General features: G+C 31.6%; 3 protein-coding genes across 4 annotated transcripts in view; 1 reads left to right on the top strand and 2 right to left on the bottom strand.

Annotated features, from left to right (window-relative positions):
* Positions 1 to 19,686, bottom strand: part of LOC140445914 (uncharacterized) — a 68,761-nt gene that overhangs the window by 14,044 nt on the left and 35,031 nt on the right. The window lies entirely within an intron of this gene.
* LOC140445915 (short/branched chain specific acyl-CoA dehydrogenase, mitochondrial-like) overlaps positions 8,939 to 19,686 on the top strand; it is a 28,518-nt gene continuing 17,770 nt past the window's right edge. The window contains exon 1 of the mRNA XM_072538351.1: positions 8,939 to 9,086. The gene's annotated coding sequence lies outside the window, so the exon portion shown is untranslated. The remainder of the gene's footprint in view (positions 9,087 to 19,686) is intronic.
* LOC140445913 (uncharacterized) lies at positions 13,170 to 16,990 on the bottom strand. Of its 2 annotated transcripts, XM_072538349.1 has the most exons (4): positions 16,765 to 16,990; positions 15,819 to 16,692; positions 15,610 to 15,765; positions 13,170 to 15,555 (listed from the first exon to the last, which is right to left on the bottom strand). In XM_072538349.1, exons 2-4 carry the CDS (start codon positions 16,054 to 16,056, stop codon positions 13,526 to 13,528), a joined length of 2,424 nt encoding a protein of 807 aa, XP_072394450.1. In that variant the 5' UTR covers positions 16,057 to 16,692; positions 16,765 to 16,990; the 3' UTR covers positions 13,170 to 13,525. The 2 variants fall into 2 exon arrangements, with proteins under 2 accessions (XP_072394450.1, XP_072394449.1); XM_072538348.1 differs by having other exon boundaries at positions 15,819 to 16,990.

Here is a 19,686-nt window from a genome sequence, read left to right as displayed (position 1 = left end):
AAATTTATCCATCGCAATTTAATTATAAATATAAGAAAATAAATACAAGTAATAGATATTTATACGCTAAATTATGAACTAAAAACATGGTTTGATATCTACAAAAAATACTTCATAATTATTATAATTGACATCACGCGAACTGATAAACAGATTGAACCACAATATTAAACAACATAAAATACCGCTATTTAATTTAAACTAAAATCCTTTAAAAACGGGGCGTACATGACGGCCGCTAGGAATATGAATGATAGGTTATTCCACAAATATACGACTGTTTTGGATAATTGCGACAACGAATATTTTACTGTGCAAGTAGAAGTATGAAAGTAAATTAGTCTAATCACTATTCCAATAAAAAGGATCTATTGTTAGTATGACATCTAAACTAAAATTATTTCAGTTAATAGATGTTCAGATAGACGCAAAATTTATTGTGAAATTTAATCCGAAAATAGCAAAAATTTTTACGCAAACGCTCCTACAAATAAATACAATGACGTCTATGAAGCCAAATGTGTTCATCAGACATTTGGGTTGGGTTTCGGTGAAATGTAAACACCAAAAAGGCGTGCCGGGTTTCTTTGATATTGCACTATTTTATTACTGTATTAGCTACTACAACTGTAATAAAAAGAAATATACTATTTTTAATATAAATGGCAGAACGATGGTTCAGAAACCAGAAAAAGAATAATAGAGGCATCTTTGGGCATTTCAAAGACCTCGATCCAAAAGATCCTACATAAAGAGCTGGGTGTTACGAAGTTGGTTTCTCGTTGGATCCCTCATTTGCTCACAGAAGAGCAAAAGGCGGTTAGCGTCAATTGGTGTCGAAAAACATTGGTTCAACAAAGGAACCTCAAAAAACGTTTATAGTATTTTTAGTAGATGAATCTTCCTACGAACCGGAAAATAAACACCAATGCGCTATGTGGGTGTTTCACGATGTGGAAAAACCAACAAAAGTGATCCGCTCGCGAAGTTTCTCAAAGACAATGGTCGCAACATTGTGTCAAAATCTAATCATGTGGCAACAATTGCTTTAGAAGATCGAAGAACGGTTAATTCTGATTGGTATATAATCGTTTGTTTACCAGAAGTTATGGCGAAACTCAGACAAAGCAACAAACAACGGCGAATCATTCTACATCAGGACAATGCAAGTGCTCTCACTGCCCAAAAGACAATAGAGTTTTTGAGCTTCAAAACATCAAATTGTTAAACCATCCACCATCCCCTACCTAAGACCCAACGACTTCTTCACGTTCCCAAAGATCAAGAATTCAATGCATAGGCAGTGAGTCCAGTCGCCAGAAGAAGCCTTCGATGCCTTTAAAACAGCGATTTTTTAGGTGTCAACTGAAGACTGGAATAACTGTTTAACCAATTGGTTTGAACGTATGCAAAAGTGTAACGATCTTGGTGGGACATATTTTGAAAAGCAATAAGTACTTTAAGTCTACATATTTTTTGTCTTTATGGCTATATGCAAAACTTAGAGAAAGGCACTCTGCCGAAAGAGCTGTAGTGATAAGATTTTATAATAAATTTTGTGAAAGTTTTGAACATGCTGCACTTATTATCTTAATGCATTTTGATTTTTGTCGATAGGACACTCTAATCAAATCATATCGAATTTTTACCGTCGAGGTGATACAAATTTTATTTAAAATTGATTTCGCGTGGAAATCAATTTTAAATAACCATACGAGGAATTTCTCTCAGATATATAATAAGTAATGAGTATAAATTAAGAGAAAATCGAGTCCAGGATGTGGTGAGATGGACACATACATACACGACGCCGCAGATGGAGAGATCATGTCGACAGAATGGATCCAGGAAGAATCGCGAAATAGACAAAAACACATAAACTCAATACAAAAAGACCACCAGGAAGACTCCGAAAAGGTGTTATGAGAGCTGGACATTACCATCACAAGAGCTGGGATGATAGAATAAACAGGACCATGTCCAATAACACGAAGAAGAAGGCTTCAATAAACATATAGATAGAAATTACCAGTATAAAGATCTTCGCTATTGCAGCAATTGAAAATTAATTAAAAATGTGACGATTATTATTTATCTCTTTGTCTTTTTTGGTTCCCATATCTAATTGAATATTTATTCGTATTTTATTCTAAAATATGGTTAGTATATTAAATAATTATTATGATAATTTCCAAATTAAATATTTCATTCATTGTTAACTCGTTAGAAAATAGTAATTTTTTTATCTATGAATTGATTTAGTTTATTTTCCCAATGTTGCCAATCTAACTAGCCGCAACTGAAGAAATATAAATTTCTATGCTTTTGTATCAGATTTGAACTAACTTTAATCGAATAGCAACTAATCCATAACAAAAATCACTCAGGATGAATATAAATAACAAAAAGCAGAAGAACAATATGGGTTCAAGGCAGAAAAATCGTGTGCCGATCATCTATTCGCTTTAAAACAAATCATTGAAAAATAAACACAACCTAAAATTTATAGACCTACAGAAAAGATTATATGGTTAAGAAATCGAAATGGGGAGAGAAGATCCTTTCAATTTGTGGTCTGAATTAAAAACAATAATTAAAAAACTGAAGGCAATCTAAAAAACACAAACCAACAGGCAAAATAACCATGGATGAATGATAAAATATTAGAAATGATAAATTTAAGAAGACAACACAAGAATAAAGATAACAGTACCTAAACATAAAGAAATTCACAAACAACTAAGAAGAAAGTGGAGGCAAAGGGAAAGTGGCTTACCGAAACATGTAAAGAGATAGAATACTTACAGAAAAATAACGATGACAAACTTCACCACAAGAAAAAAATAACTAACTAACTGGAAATAGAAATAATAGACAGTGTGGAATACTAACAAGCATGGATGATAGGGTCCTGCAACATTAGAAGAAATAAACGACGAATGGGAAACATATATACAAAATCTATTCTCAGACAACAGGGAACAAGATATGAACAGACGTTTAAACATTGATAATAATTTACCCTTTCTACCATTAAAAATAAAATACGCATTGAAAAACATTAAAACTGGAAAAGCACCTGTCCAGAAATCATTAATAGTGAAATTGGATGATGTTATTCAATAATGAGTCAACCTATATTTTTAAAGGAATTGAGTTATTCCACTTTTTAAACTGGCAAAATGCCGTTCTACAATTAACAAAAATGATTTAAACCACATCTAGTCATTCGCGCCATCTAGTAACTGAAACGTCAAGCCACATCACGTACAATTCGAATTTATCGTTTTGCAATAATGAGTCAGCCACAACGACTCTACGCTGTACAGTCGTACGCTGCCATTCCACTGGTAACTTTAACATCTCAACTTATAAATACATATTTATAATGTAACAGAAATTTAAACTAACAACATTTAACGGGTTTTTACCCAAATATTTTAGTGGCTCAAAACATGTACACTTAGTTACACTGATGATGGAATATAGATTCCGAAAACGTTTTGTAATTGTGATATAGCCCGTTTGGGTATTTTATTATATACCTTTTATAAAGGATTTTAAATAAAATTTTTTTGATACATTACTTAATATAAGGCGATACGAAGTTCGGCCGGTGAGCTAGTAATATATATAAAACTATCAAAATTCCACAAGATTGGCTAAGATATATGTTTGTCTTCTTCTTGTGCCACTCCTATCGGAGATTGGAAATCATCAAGGCTATCCTGACCTTGTTTACAGCTGACCCAAAGAGTTCATTAGTGGTACAGCCAAACCACTCTCTCAGATTATGCAACCATGGCATTCTTCTACGGCCTTTATTCCGTTTTCCTTATATTTTTCCTTGCAATATAATATATTGAGGTAATGCGTATTTATGCCCTCTCATCAGGTGACCCAAATATTCGAGTTTTCGTTTGATCGTTGACAAAATTTCTGGATCTTTTCCTATCCTTCGCATTACTTCAAAGTTTGTGACTCTTTCAACCCAACTTATCTTCAGCATTCGACGGTCGCACCACATCTCGAAACTTTCAAATATTTTTTATGTTGTTCTGCTTGAGAGTCCAGGCCTCTACACCGTATAATAGCGTGTTAAATACGTAGCTCCTTAGCATTCTTAATCGGAGAGGGATGCTTATATCTCTGTTGCAGAAGAATTTCCTCATCTTTATAAAAGTGGCCCTGTCAATTTCGATACGTCTTTTTATTTCATTGTTTTGGTCTCCAGTTTCGTTTATTGAAGTACCCAAGTATTTGTAACTTGATACTTTTTCAATTTGATTGCCGTTTATACTAATATGTGTTGGTTGTGTCATGTTCTTACTGAAGACCATATACTTAGTTTTTTATATATTGATACTTATGCCATAATTGTTGCAGGCAATATTTATATTTGTATTTGTACAAATATATTTTACTTAATTACCACTTACAATAATTAGAACAGTAGAAAGATGAACTGGTGAATTTAAATGAGTACGTACACTGAAGGATAGAGTGGAGGATATTCAAAACTTAGATGAACACCAGCAACCGTAGCAAAAATCTTGTAGCAAGGTATGGTTTTTATGAACTCGTCAATTAACTCATGAGAGAGATTTAGTAGAAGCGCTATGAACCTCGTTAAATAGTGTGAGCAATATTTTGGCTGAAGTTGTGGGTTTCAAAAAGAAAACATATTCCAATGCGACTTATCCAACATTTGGACCGATTTAAAAAGGGTTATGGTTATGGTGATAGACATATAATACACATAGACAGTGCTGCAATACAGTCGCGTTCCTCCATCGCGACATGGAAAACTGACGTATAGCAGTCCCTGCATCTCTTTCTAAGTTGCCAGCTTTATCGACCACGTAACCTAAATGACCAACGAGAAGGTCACGAGGGCGATAAGCCCGGCCCATTAGAAAGACATGCAGGGACTGCTTTGCGTCAGTTCTCTCTGTCGTACTCGGGGAACGCGACTGTGTACCCTTTTAAAAAGTGTACAAGGAATTTGATGCTTCGTTTACTCTATGATAATGATGTTAAATCAAAATAAGATGCTAAAGAGTCGTCTGAATCAGGTACTTCGCCTTCAAAGCCTTTTATGGGTCAGAAATCAGAGAACAAAGTATTAGCATCAGTTTTTTGAGATGCAAAAGTACCTCCAAACTGGTAAAACTATTTTGGTTATTATCGTAATCTATTGGACCAATTGAATGTAAACATTTCTGAGAAAAGACCTGGTTTTATAATCATCCATGGCTTGATAACCATTTTTGGGAATTAGTCTGGTTTGTGTTCTACTTACTGTGTTTTCAAAAATTGAAATAAAAATTTTAACACTCGCATTTTTTTCTATTCGTTCCTTACATCTAAGTTTCGGTCTTTTCCTTATTCTATATCCTAATGGAATTTGTTTGCATATTTTAGTCAGTATTTCATCTTCTTCCATCCTTTCTACATGTTGCATCCACTGAAGACGTCCAATTTTTATGAATGTTATAATAGTCGGGTCCTGGTATATTTTAAATAATTCACAATCTTTTCCAACAGACGCCATTTTATTTTAAGCCTTTGTACATGTGTCATAAGATTTTTCAAAGATCATAACTTTTAAAGTTAGCAAATTGTCTTTTAAATAAGTGTCGAGATTTCAGATCTGCCACGAGTATTCGTCTCCTCACTTTCTCACCAACGTTGTTATAGGATGTAACTAAAGATCCAAAATATGTAAAAAAATTTTTACTTATAATGTACTTTTTACACTGTTTTGCGTAGCTCATTCTCGTATCATTTCCCTTCTCGATCTTGTCACGAATGGATTCTCAGGATCTCCTCCTTTATGTCTCCTTTAAGTTTTTCCTTAAAATGCTCCACCCATTTTCTTAGTAGTGCATGTTGTTTCATGTTAATATTTTTTCTTACTTATCATAGCATAGTTGTTCTCGATTTGCATTACTTTCTGCTTCTGTTTATTTTTTGGTTTTGCTATTTTACTGTTACCTGTTCATGTTTTCTTTTTTTTTCTTCTTTTCGCAGTTGTTTATGTCAATCTTCTGCTTGTCTAATAACGTGCCTCTACTAAATCCACACTTCATCCAACTAATCGCTTGTTCAGTTTCTTCTTCATTTTTCTCCATGCGTGGTATTTTTTCAGCCGCTAAGTTTTTGCAGGCATTCATTACTCATTTATGTCTTCTGGATTTTTCTATTTTTCAGTCCGTTGCTTATGGTTCTTTTATATTCTTCATTTTTGTTTTCATCTTCGAGTTCTACTATATTTGTAGTTCGTATTTATATATCCTTTTTTCATTCCTCTTTATAAAAATCGTTTTATAATTGAAAATAAGTGTTGTCAGTACATTAGCTCCATACATTCAGCTTCGTTTTAGTGGTCAATGTATCATTCTACTTTAGTTTGCTCATGATTGTTTTTAAGGTGTTTTCCAGAGGCAAATTAGTAAACAGGCGAAAGCACAGAAAGATCAGAATTTGATAACAATTTGGGGGATAATCAATCTCTCAGAATTTCACTCAAAACCTAACTAAGACCTACAAGATCGAGGCCAAGTCAACTGTCAAATTGGTATTACCACCCATGCCAATTTAAAAACATTTACACGTTAAGGATGTTTAATAATTTTTATTTAAACTTTATTTAAAAAATTGTTTAAACGTCAAAACCAATGCAAAATGTAATTCTAATCACGATCAATTGTGGTTTAATCCCATATACAATAACCAACTTAAACACTACAAGAACAGTTTCAGAAGCTCTATTATTATACTTTTATTCTATATACATTACTTTATTGTATACAAAGTGATTAAGCTAATCAAAGAGTAAAACTGGTGCTTTAAAAACACAAGAAACAATTTCTCCGATTAGATAAACATATTTTCAAAGTCTTTCCAAATTAATCTTTTGTTGTTTTAACTGTCAGTAATTTCACAGATAGTCAATTAGTGTTTTCGTAAATATTTATAAACATGACGAATCAAACAGGAAGCTAATTAGAAGTGATATATATTTTAAAGAGAAATATTGGAAAAAATGTTGTATTTTGTAATCCTAATTGAATACTCGTTTTTTTTTCGAATACTCTTGTGATGAATCTTATTACAGTATGATCATATTTTAGATTAATAAGCAGTTTTGTTCTAACCTATGAATAAAAAAGATAATGTTTTTAGCTTTATTTATTGAATTAGTGACTAAAATGCTCAATTTTAAGCCCTCTAGTTTGATCTCACATCTACCAATAAATTACTAAAGGACTTCGTTCCGTGTATCCTTCTTTTCCTATCCTTTGCATTACTTCAAAATTTGTAAGTCTTTCAACCCAACTTATCTTCAGCATTCGACGGTAGCACCACATCTCGAAACTTTCAATATTTTTTATGTTGTTCTGTTTGAGAGTCCAGGCCTCTACACCGTATAATGGCGTGTTAAATACGTAGCATTCTTAATCCTAAAAGGAATGCTTATATCTCTGTTGCAGAAGAATTTCCTCGTTTTTATGAAGGTGACCCTGGCAATTTCGATACGTCTTTTTATTTCATTGTTTTGGTCTCCAGTTTCGTTTATTGAAGTCCCCAAGTATTTGTAACTTGATACTTTTTCAATGTGAATATATAATTCATAACAAAATTTACAAAAAGTGCGAAGAGGATATGGGCCCAGAAGACTTTGGTTTCAGGAGCGGTATGGGAACTAGAGAGGTATTGTTTAGTTTCATTGTGCTCATGCAAAAATGTCGCGATCTTTAAAAAAGCCTTTGATAAAGTCAAGCACGAAAAACTAATAGAACGTTTACAAAAAAGAACATCGATCCCAATGACACCAACATAAAACGTGAACTCTATTGGAACTAAAATGCATTTATTAGAACGGAGATGGAGGAATACTGAACCCATAAAAATCCAAAGAGGAGTTAGACAAAATTGTATCCTCTCGCCATTATTATTTAACCTGTACTCAGAGGAGATATCTGCACGAGTTCTGGATCAGGCACAAGAAGGTATTAAGTCAACGGAAGAATTAGTAATAACATCGGATATGCCGACGATACGGTATTAATTGTCGGATGTGGAAATATGGTCTAAAAATTAATGCAAAGAAAACAAAAACAATGGTGATCACGGAAAAGATTACTCCAAACATAAACACATTAATAAATGACAAACCAATTTATTGAACGAGTTGAAAAGTTTAAATATATAGGGTGCTGGATACATTAGACTTTAGGCTCAGAACAAAAAGAATAGAAAAGGTCAGAAACGAATTTCTAAAAATAAAATAATTTTTCACCAACCGAGATCCTGATCTAACTCTACGATATCGCATGAAATCCACAGTATTCGACTACATCGCATGCAAGCCTGGACGCTGACAATTAGCTCGTTACGAAGCCTGCCTGGAAAACTTTGAGATGTGGATATTCCGCTGCATTCTAAAAATTCCGTGGACTGACCATGTTAGAAATGAAGAAGTTTTAAGACATTTGAATAGAGATCGTGAACTTGTACAGATTATTAAAAATCGCAAAACAAATTATCTTGAAAATTATTCAGACGCGAGAGATATAACTTCCTTCAACTAATAATGGAAGGAAAAATAGAAGGAAAGCGAAGTCTGGAAGAGACAAATAACCTGGCTGCATAACATCAAGGATTGGACAGGATTAGACCTCGAAACCTTAATAAGAAAAGCACAGGATAACTGAGATGAATTTGCCAACCTCTATTAAAGACGGCACCTAAAGAAGAATTAAAAACAGGTGTTGCCGGTGCATAGTGTTAATAACTCCATTATAGCTGATACATTCAGTTTTCTTTTAGTTGTCAAACGATCGTCCTTTTATAGTTTGGTTCTTACACTCAATCACTTCAATTGTGGTCGAAAGAAACAAGTTTAAATTGTGAGCACGGCAACACTGCTTTAAACTCATTATTCGGCTTGCCTTGATTATAAAACCGCGTAAAAATATTTTATTAACATTTATAATCTAACACTCTCTAGCAGTGGTACTGGGTACTGTGAATGCCTTTGCTATCGGTGCAATTGATCGAGAAAGTATTTACATATCATAGTAAGTTTCTGCATTTAATATAAATAAATTAATCTATTGTATAATCCGTTGTCAGTGCGTTATTTATACTGCATTATCATTGTGTAAGGTCATAAATCATTGTTGGATGTGTACTTCTTCAATTCCATAAATTCAAAAACTTAATTCAAAGATTTTCTTTAGCCACAGCTCCATAGATTATCAAATTATTTTCTTGTAGAAGTTTTCTTTTATTCATAATTTTTATTAAAGTACTTTTATGTCTCATATCAAACAGGAAGTTGTCAAATTATAAAAACCAAAACAAACGTTTATATTTGTAATCTTGACGAGGATCTCTACATAATATTGTTTCTAATCTGACCATGCGACATACGAGGTCAGGACAAAAGTTATAGTCTTGATAGCCAAAATATATTTTATTTTCTTGAAAAATAACATCATAATATGCATTTATAAATTAACACCTATTCTTTTTCCTTTATATAAGCAATTTTGCTTGTTCGTTGGTGGGTTATTGCCTCTAAGAAAGATTGTCACTTCATCTTTTGCGCGGTCTGCCGAATTCTTCTACGATGCGGTGATTTGTCCCTTGCTATTTTAACGACTCTTGTGTCCGCCATTCTGTCGATGTGATCGTTCCATTATTTTTTTTTTCTATTGAGTGTCCACTCGTCTTTATCATGTCCAATACATTTTGTTCTGATCTTGTTACTCCTTATTCGGTCTTTCAGAGTTTTTCCTGTGATTATTCTTATTCACTAACTCTTAGAGCAGCTGAAGATAGAGAGACCAACGGAGAAAATTTGTTATGAGGTAGAATGCGGTTTTGAACTTATGACTGCTAGGATGATTTGAACGACTAGACCAAAATTATTTCATTATTATCCGATCTGGAATCTGGCTAGTTTCCAGATCGGATTATGCTTTAATTTTTTAACAGTAAACTCTAACCTGAAATACCGGTAGAGTAAGAGTGGGCAAGTAAGACAGAGAGGGAGAAAGTACGAGGGTCAAGTTTTAGGTCAGTGAGCAAGTTCGAAATCATGTATCTATTTAATCGAGATTTTTCTAAACCGCGAATAGATTTTTCATTAATTCAGTAGATTCATAAAGACAATAATTTCATTTGTCACGGAACGAGGTGGTCTAAACCCAGTACCCTCGTAGATAATACACAGGTGTTACGTAGTAAACAACGATAACCTCGCTGACACTTGTGCTTGATGCTTATTAATCGAAAAAACATCGACTTTTTCACATTTTTTCGATATAAAAAACTATTTAATCCCAATTGTACTTTCATCTGTGAAACACCTCTACGACCTTTAGTTTTATAGTTCATTGTTTCATAAATACAATATCCTCTAGAGTCGCAGCCTAAGTAAACTTACTAAAGTGAGTGATATTTCCGTCATTTGAATATAATGGAACTGTGAACGTTTTAAACAAGATTTTTTTCGTAAGTTCGTCAAGGATTTATGTATAACTGTTGTCTATTAAATACAACATTGTTGTCCATTAAATCTGACGAGAATTTTTAGGCAAAAGTTACTTGCTTATGTTTAGTTCACGGAATTAATTTAAAATAATATTCATATACATGTAACAATATATTATATGGCTAGATGTATGGTATTCAATAACGGCAACAATGTATCACACAGAAACACATAAAATATGTCTAATGATTATTATTCATCATTTTTCAATCTATTGTAATCCTATTTTCTACAAATCAAGATATGTCAAGAACATTGTAAGTCAATTGCACTGTTTTATTAAGGCAAAGGTGACCACTACTAAATTTTGTTTGGTTAATGACGTCAAAATATCAAGTATGCGCTGAATTTAGTAAATCTACAAATTTATATGTTGCGAATATAATCTACGGTAGTCTTTCGCAATCTGATGTTGCATGTGTCCGTCATTTTAACGTCTCTTGGAGCGTGTTTGCGCAGTTGTGATATCGACACGAACAATTCGTCATTCGTCACTCAAAAACGTTAAATGATCTCGAAAATATCGATATATGGTAGGATTCGCTTCCTTAAACGTGCATTGAACTGCACGTGAACTCGTGTAAGATTTTACCACATATTTTCTTATGGCGTTTTCTTTATAGAAGGTTGGCAACAATTTCGGCAAACCGTTCTAGATTTGAACGATCCTTCAAAGTGCTCAGGAATTTAAACGTGTCTAGTCTCTCACATTTTTAAGCTATAAACATTGCCTCCTTAGTATTAAATATTCTCAGTTTGTGCCCATATATATATGTATATATATATATATATATATATATATATATATATGTTATAAGTTATAATGTTTATATAATATTAACTTTTTGATAATAGTAATTTATAAAACTGCAAAAGAAAAGTTTTATTTTATAGGTCAAGAAGAACAAAAAGGAAATTTACAAAATTTTATGATTTTCAATTAATTGCCAAAATTTAACCAAACGAGGAAACAATTGTAGAAACAAGTAAATTAAAGAATTTTTAAATACCTTTCAAACGAGCATTGGTAAATTAAAATCGATTTAGTAAATTCGAAGATCCAGCTGTTAAAAAAAGTCAGTTTTTCGAAAATCGCATTTTTTATCACTTGTAAATGGATAGTACTTTTAGCCCAGGCTGTGGGGGAAAAAAGGGTGATTTTACACTGTAATCCAGGAATTTATGTAATGTGGCCTAGGTTATAAAGAGCAACCTCAGGAGCAATCCCCCAGTTCATTCAACAAAAAATTTTTGGTTATTGTTTATTTATGAGCGTTTATAGGTGCAAAATACGTATTTTTTGAGTTTTTTTCATTTTTTGCCTAAAGTAAGTGTTGTAATGGGTAATTTCTGTATAGATTATGAAAGTACTCTAAAAGACCTTCAATTTGAGCCGGTATACGTTCAATTTAATTTATTTGTTATTGCAAAAATGACAAATGGAAGTCAAAATTAAAAAACGTAATATTTATTGCAAAATTGCTTTTTTTTTTATTTCAAATATATTACATTCAAGCCTATAAAATTCACAAACAGTAAGATACATATTGTTGCATAAAAAACAGTAAGATACATATTGTTTTTTATGCAACAATATGTATCTTACTGTTTGTGTATGTCCCCCCGCTAATAACCCTTAGTGGTTGATGCGGGTATATTTGTTTAAATAAAAAAAAAAAAAAAAAATTACGAATCGAATGAGCCGTAGTAGGCCTAGATCGCTTAATTTGTTGCTGAGATACGTTAATTAGTTTATCCCACGAGCTTCAACTTTGAATGCTCATAGGATTGCCAAAAAAAAAAATGGTAGATGGCTCTTGTTTCATTCTCTTCCTAAAGCCGTAAATTTTCATATTCCACTGGAAAATAATGAAAACATTTTTTAACCCGTTAAAAAAAATTATTTATGAAGTTGTAAAATTGCAGTTATAAACATTTAGAGCTGCAGCGCCCCTATGTACCCTACAAATTTCTAATTTGCAGATTATTGTAGCTGGCTTCGAGATGAAGATAAAAAAAAGAGTTTTCTACGACCAATCGGAGCCGAGTTAGCATAATTTTTTTAAAAAATCACAGCGACACTGGCTACGCTCGGAAAAATTTGCAATATCTCGGTGAAAAATGAACCGATTTCGATGATTTTTTTTTAATCTGGGATAGCTCGTCGAAATAATAACATCTGGACTTTCATACTTTTACCCTTAAAAAACCACCCCCAACCCCCCTAAAAGTTTTTTTTAAATATTCTATTTTTTTCAATTCTTTTACTTTTACAATACTGTTAAACGTAATCTATTACCAAATTATTTATTATTGAGAACATCCCCATGAATCATCCCCATTTCTAAAAAAATTTATTATTCTAAAATATAGACTACTATTATTTCAGTATTTATCTTTTTTTTTTAAATACTTACTCTGCCTCGCTGTGTAATCTTTTATCAGTAAAAAATTATGTTAAAGTAAAGTTCAAATGATTAAAATTTCTATTTAAAAACAATATATTTTTCAAAAAAAAAACTCAAAAAAATTCATTTTAAAAACTTTTGGTCAAACTAGATTTTTAGTACAATTTCATGAGAAATTAAATAATTGGTTTAATAAATTAAAATAAACATCATATATACGTATATCGATCGTTCGGAAGAAAAGGGTTACAAGTCGGAAAAACTACTTTTGCAGGAGACGAGTTTTAAGATTTTTTTCGGAGTTTTTTTTTTATTACCTGATCATTAATTAATAAAACTTTGTGATTTTTATTTAAATAAGTAGGCTAAGTTGGGTTTAATTAAATGACATAATTGTGATTTTTCTAACTGTTTATTTATTGTTATAAAAAAATACATGCAACGGTTTTGAATTAAAAATTAGTAAATGTTTACAAGTTGTAACAATGTTAACTTAATTTATAATTATTTAATACATACCTAAAATCGTTAAAAGAATTAGATTAAAGCATTACAAATTATTGTAAAAATCAAAATAATATGGCGGTACGCATTTTTTCTTTTCGACTAATGATATCAAACCTGTTTTTTTTGCCTCTGATATACCAGGTTTCGTGGAATATGCATTTTTTATTTTGATTTGTTCTATACTAACAGTTTTTCTAGAACTAATAATTTCCGCTTGGCAGAAATCTGTATCTTCAAAAGAATTTTTATAAAATAATGTATTTGGATTCTTTTTTTCTAATTTGATTACCCTAAATGACGAAGTTTTTACATTTTTAGGGATATTCACAAACAAGTCAGAAGTTAATTTTTTTAAATCCATAAAATCCTTAAAACAAAGTTCGTTTACTTTATATGTTTTTCCGGTTTTTTTTGCTGATCTCATAATGCAAGCATACTGATCAGGAACGTAAATAGGGCTTGATTTTCTGTATAGTTTTATTGCCTTTTCTATTGTCGCGTGTACACTATCACCTTCATTTTGGCTATGGCCGGAAACAAGAAATTTATGGGTGATTGAACTTATATTTAATTTTAATATTGCATAAATATAAAGAGCTATTATGAATTTATTTTTGTTTTGGCCTGTACAGTTGTCGGAATAAAGTATTACATTTAAATCTTCTTCATTTTGATTGCTCATATTTTCTAAAAATTTAAAAAGATAGGAACCTATTTCATTCGCTCCCCTTTGTGCCTCACCCTCATGCCACATAAAGCAAGTACCTTGGTGGTTTTTAATATCATACAACGTAAAATTTAGTACATTAAGCTTTGAAACATAATAGAAAGCTGCAGTATCTCCTACAGGACAAGGCAAAACTGCCTGCAGATCAAAAACAATTACTTTAGTATTTTCTGTAGTATTTCTGTCATTATCTTTTTCTTTGCGACTTAAATCTTTTTCTTTCAAATGTTTCTGATATTTTTCTAAAATATTTTGCTGTTCAATAATAGAGGAATTTTTAAATTGCAAACAAAGGTCGCATTGATCTTTTTTGGGTATATAAAAGGCAATGTTAAATTCTTCCTCAAAAATTTTTCTGTACATGTGATAGTTTGCCGCTGGTCGTTGTTTTTCTTCGCAACTTTTAAGATAGTCACGATGTAGATCTGCAAGAGTTTTGTTTCCTTCAATATATTGTTTGGAAGTATGCGATCTACAGTAATGACTATCTATTCGAGGTATCGAATTTATGTGGCTTCTTATTTCACTTTTTATTTCTTCGTCTACTTTATAGTGGTTGTTATGTGTACCGCGCTTATCAGTTTCAACAATTTTTCCACTTTCGCAAACTTTTTGCTTCTTTAAAACGGTTTGAATGACTCTATTGTTGATTGACAGTGTAGCTAAAAAAAAATACTTGCAAACACGTACAGTTTTATTATCGATGATAAAAGAGTATGCATTATTAGGATTTCTTGGATTAGCTGCATTACTGTATTTGTACCTCGGGTTTATACTTTGCATATTCGATGAAATATAATGCCTTTGTTTCTCTAAATCTTGTAATCCCCAGTAATCATTGAAAATATTTAATCGCTGCTGTTCATCTATTTTTTGTGAACATTGTAGTTTACACTTTTCACCACATGGTGGTTTAAGCATTCTTTTTGGGCGTTTTTCTTTAATTTTTTTCTGACTACCATTTTCAGTTTTTACACTAATTAAGCCAACATAACTTTGGCCGCTATTTCTCAACTGTTTTGCTATATTTTTTTGCCATAAGCCTGGATTTCTCAATCGTTTTTTTCCTTTTTTTTCTGTTTTGGACGGATCAAGTAATTTTCTATTTTTTGACAGATTAATATTTTCTGCTTCTCTACTTGAATCAATATCATCAGAATCTGATGACGATTTAATATAGGGTGGATCCTTAACACTGTCATCAGATCCAAATGGTTCATTTTCAGAATCTGAGTCACTACTACTTGTTGATGAACTTGACGAAGAGTTCGATGACGAAGATGAACTTCTGGTAGATGAAGCAAATGAACAGTTTTGTGTTTTTTCTATAACCAAATTCTGGACATCTAAAATGAAAATTAAGTTAATAAACAAAATATCGCCTTAAAACTTCAATTTACCTTTAACGTTCTTGTTTGAATTAGACACCCTTGGAATGTGTAAAGTTTCTTGCTCTTTTTCCTTTGAAAGAATAGCATCTTTATTGACTATGCAATTTTCACTGCTTTTCAATGTATCAATTTCTTCGATCTCATAGTGCATTATTTCTGGTATGTCTTTAAAGTAAAATAAGTCAATAAGGAAATATATTATAATAATGTAAATTTACCTAATAATATTTGACTGCTAGCATCAGTATTGACCGAGCAATTTTTACTGCACTTTAATAGATCCATTTCTTCGTTCCCATATTGCATTATTTCTGGAACGTCTTCAACCAATACATTTTCAATTTCAGATTGTTCGACGGTACCACCTAACAAATTGGGCATATTCGCTTTGAAATCTAATAGTAAATTAGGATGACACCCGGCAAGTATCCTTTGGGTTCGGTTTGTAAATGCCATATTTAAGACTACGTGATGCTAAAAATAAAATAAGTTCTCTAAAATTCCTTAATTTGGCAACACACATTGTAGTTTGTCAGACAAAAAATGAAAAACCATTAGGTCAAAAATGTAACACCCTGTATACAAAACACCTTTGTTAACTAAACTGGTTATTTTTGTTGAAAAAACTATCAAAAGATTTTTTTATAATTAAACAAACTTTTAATAAGGATACTTTATTTAATAATTTAGATATTTGATATTTTTTTCATGCACGAAAATACTTGCAGGTCTAAAATATTATCGTAAATAATTACAAAAAGTATTAAGAAAAGTGATATATTTTGACATAACCCAAAGACTGTGAATAAACTTACCACAAAAGTTGAGTCAAAAGTGTAACATGTTCTAATTTTACAGTAACTATTTAAAAAGCAATCAAGAAAAGCGCTACATTTTGACATAAAACATAGTATGTGAACAAATTAACTCAAAAAATTGGTTCAAAACAGTTACAAAACAAAATGTTGCGGCTTTGTTACAAACGCGAAATAGTTAATTTAATCCAAGATTGTAACATTCTGAGATGTATCTGTTTCGTTGTAAAATTTACATGCATTTACTACTTACTTTTTGCAACAATATCGAATGTATCTTCTTTCTCCTAAATATTTGAAACACTACACAACACTAACGGTGACAAACTGTTATACAACGATCTTGTACAAAATATTCTGCGAAAAATGCAAAAATCCCCGTGTTACATGCGGACATCTTTTGGCTGGTAGTGAAGATTCTCTCTAAACTTCATGCGTTCCTAATAGTAGGCACCTTTTAGTTAGTTTAATGAAATAAATCGAGAAATGAACATTTTTGAGATGTAACCCTTTTCTTCCGAACGATCGATATCTTAAATTGCAAATTACTTTGATAGAAGGAATAAATTAGTAAAACAAAGATATAAACAGTAAAATAATTTGAATTTATTTATATGGTTTTAAAATGAGATTCAATATTTATAAAATCAGAAATATACTGTTTTTTTTTTTAGTAGGTTGTACAATTTCCTCAGAATCATATAACAATTCATTCAAAACATCCATTACAATTCTCTCCATTACAATTTTCGCACATTCTCGTACATTTTAGGCCGTGCTTACGGCATCCGCATTGTTTGCCACATGCGGTTTCGGTGCTACATTGAAAAAAGGTAAACTTTATTCGTCATTTTTAACAATAAATAATGATTTTAATTTAAGGAGAATACAAATACTTGAAAATATAGGTTTTTAAGTAGTAAATGATGCCAGATTCGTTTCTTAATTATTATTAATAAAGCCTCTGTGATTTTTAAAAAAAAATTATGCTAGCTCGGCTCCTATTGGTCGTAGAAAATTCTTTTTTTTTAATCTTCGTTTCGAAGCCAGCTACAATAATCTGCAAATTAGAAATGTGTAGGGTACATAGGGGGCGCTGCAGTTCTAAATGTTTATAACTGCAATTTTACAACTTAATAAATAATTGTTTTTAACGGGTTATTTTTTTTTCATTATTTTCCAGTGGATTATGAAAATTTACGGCTTTAGGAAGAGAATGAAACAAGAATTAGCCCTCTACATTTTTTTGGCAATCCTATGAGCATTCAAAGTTAAAGGTCGTGGGATAAACTAATTAACGTATCTCAGCAACAAATTAAGTGATCTAGGCCTACTACGGCTCATTCGATTCGTAATTTTATAGGCTTGAATGTAATACGTTTGAAATAAATAAAAAAGCAATTTTGCAAATAAATATTACGTTTTTTAATTTTGACCTTCATTCGTCATTTTTGCAATAACAAATAAATTCAATTGAACGAGTACCAGCTCAAATTAAAGGTCTTTTAGAGTACTTTCATAATCTATACAGAAATTACCCATTACAACACTTACATTAGGCAAAAAATGAAAAAAACTCAAAAAATACGTATTTTGCACCTATAAACGCTCATAAATACACAATAACCAACAATTTTTTGTTGAATGAACTGGAGGATTGCTCCTGAGGTTGCCCTTTATAACCTAGGCCACATTCCATAAATTCCTGGATTAGAGAGTACTTTTTTCCACACAGCCTGGACTATTTTCCTGACAATCTCAAATTGTACAAAAATTTAATTGAAGGTATGCAACATCTAAATCTAAATTTTCGCCACTTTCTAAAACCTTACAATTTAAGCAAAATTAGCGATCACGTATTTAGTACCTCATATTAAAGTTACAATTAAAACTGATATAACTTTGGTTCTCGATAACCTAAAGGCTTCCTTCTTAAACGCATAAAATTTGTTTTGTTATCGATTGTAATAATTCGTTGAGTTTTAATATTGCAGAATAATCAAACAGATGAGAGAAATCATTAACGACCACATGTGTTGGCTTACTTATCAAGCAAAGAGCTCAATTTTAGGGCGGTCAAAAAATAGTTCACGCGGTCACGAGATAGGTATTTAGTGAATGGTTTCATAACGACTCTTTTCCAAAAGTGAAGAAGTTTATGCAAAGATCCAACTTGCCCATAAAAGCTTTAATCATACTTGACAATGGTGTAGGTCACACAAATGAACAATGACATAAATCGAATGATAGGAATATCCAATCCATCTTCATACCACCAAACTGCACTGCACACCTTTATTGTAACCTATGGATCAAATTATTAACCAAAAAATAAAGTCCTTGTATAAAAATATATGTCTCATCCATATTATTTCCCAGGTTGGTGACATAACGCAGAATCTTAAAAAAATTAATTTGAACGATGTTGTATTCTGTCTCGCTCACACATGTAGCTCTGTTTTGACTTAATCCGATCATCATGGACATAATTACGGCATATAATGATTGATGTATCCCAAGAAACAAAAAAAACGTGATGCTGAAGATAATAATAATAATAAACGTACCTATCGCCGATTGGTTTCAAAATGTATCAGAAATTCTTGATTTGAAGGGACTGAAGAAACAGCAAATTATGACAGATAAAGAAATATGTGAAGCAGTACAAGAAGAAGAAAGCCTAGTAGAAATATCGGTGTCGCCAGCTACCACAACTGTAAGAGTAAATCCAGATACAGCATTTAATTGTTTCAATCCAGTAGTCCGAACATTCCAATAATCCAGCACCCTCTGGTTTTTAATAATGCCGGAGTAGTGAGATTCTAGTGTATTTAAGATATTAAAGCGGAGAGTTAAACTCAGTTAAAAGAGCAAGCCAGGCCAAAGAATACCAAGAATTAAATTTTAAAACTACAACCATAGAATAACCGAACACACATACACGAACACACACCGAACATGTGTTCGGTTTTTCTCTGACTACAACTACTAACTTCAAAATCAAACAAAAAATCGTAAAACAAATAGACGCACTTAAAAGAGCAATATAATACCTGTATTCACATGTAATGAATTGTTGATGTTACAAAATAATTAAGAAAAACATTTTGAAAGTTGAATTGAATACAATAAAGGACGAAATTTAAAATCGAAATGACGCAATTTTTTAAATGCCAATATGAAAGGCTTAACTGCATTCTATTTTTAGTTTTAATATTGTTCTTTAATTAATCAATTATAGTTTAATGTGTCTTAATTACTATAACGTTTC

Source organism: Diabrotica undecimpunctata, chromosome 7 (genome assembly GCF_040954645.1).
Source record: "Diabrotica undecimpunctata isolate CICGRU chromosome 7, icDiaUnde3, whole genome shotgun sequence".
NCBI lineage: Eukaryota > Metazoa > Arthropoda > Insecta > Coleoptera > Chrysomelidae > Diabrotica > Diabrotica undecimpunctata.
Note: the sequence above shows the minus strand (reverse complement) of the source record. Positions and strands in the feature narration are given on the sequence as shown.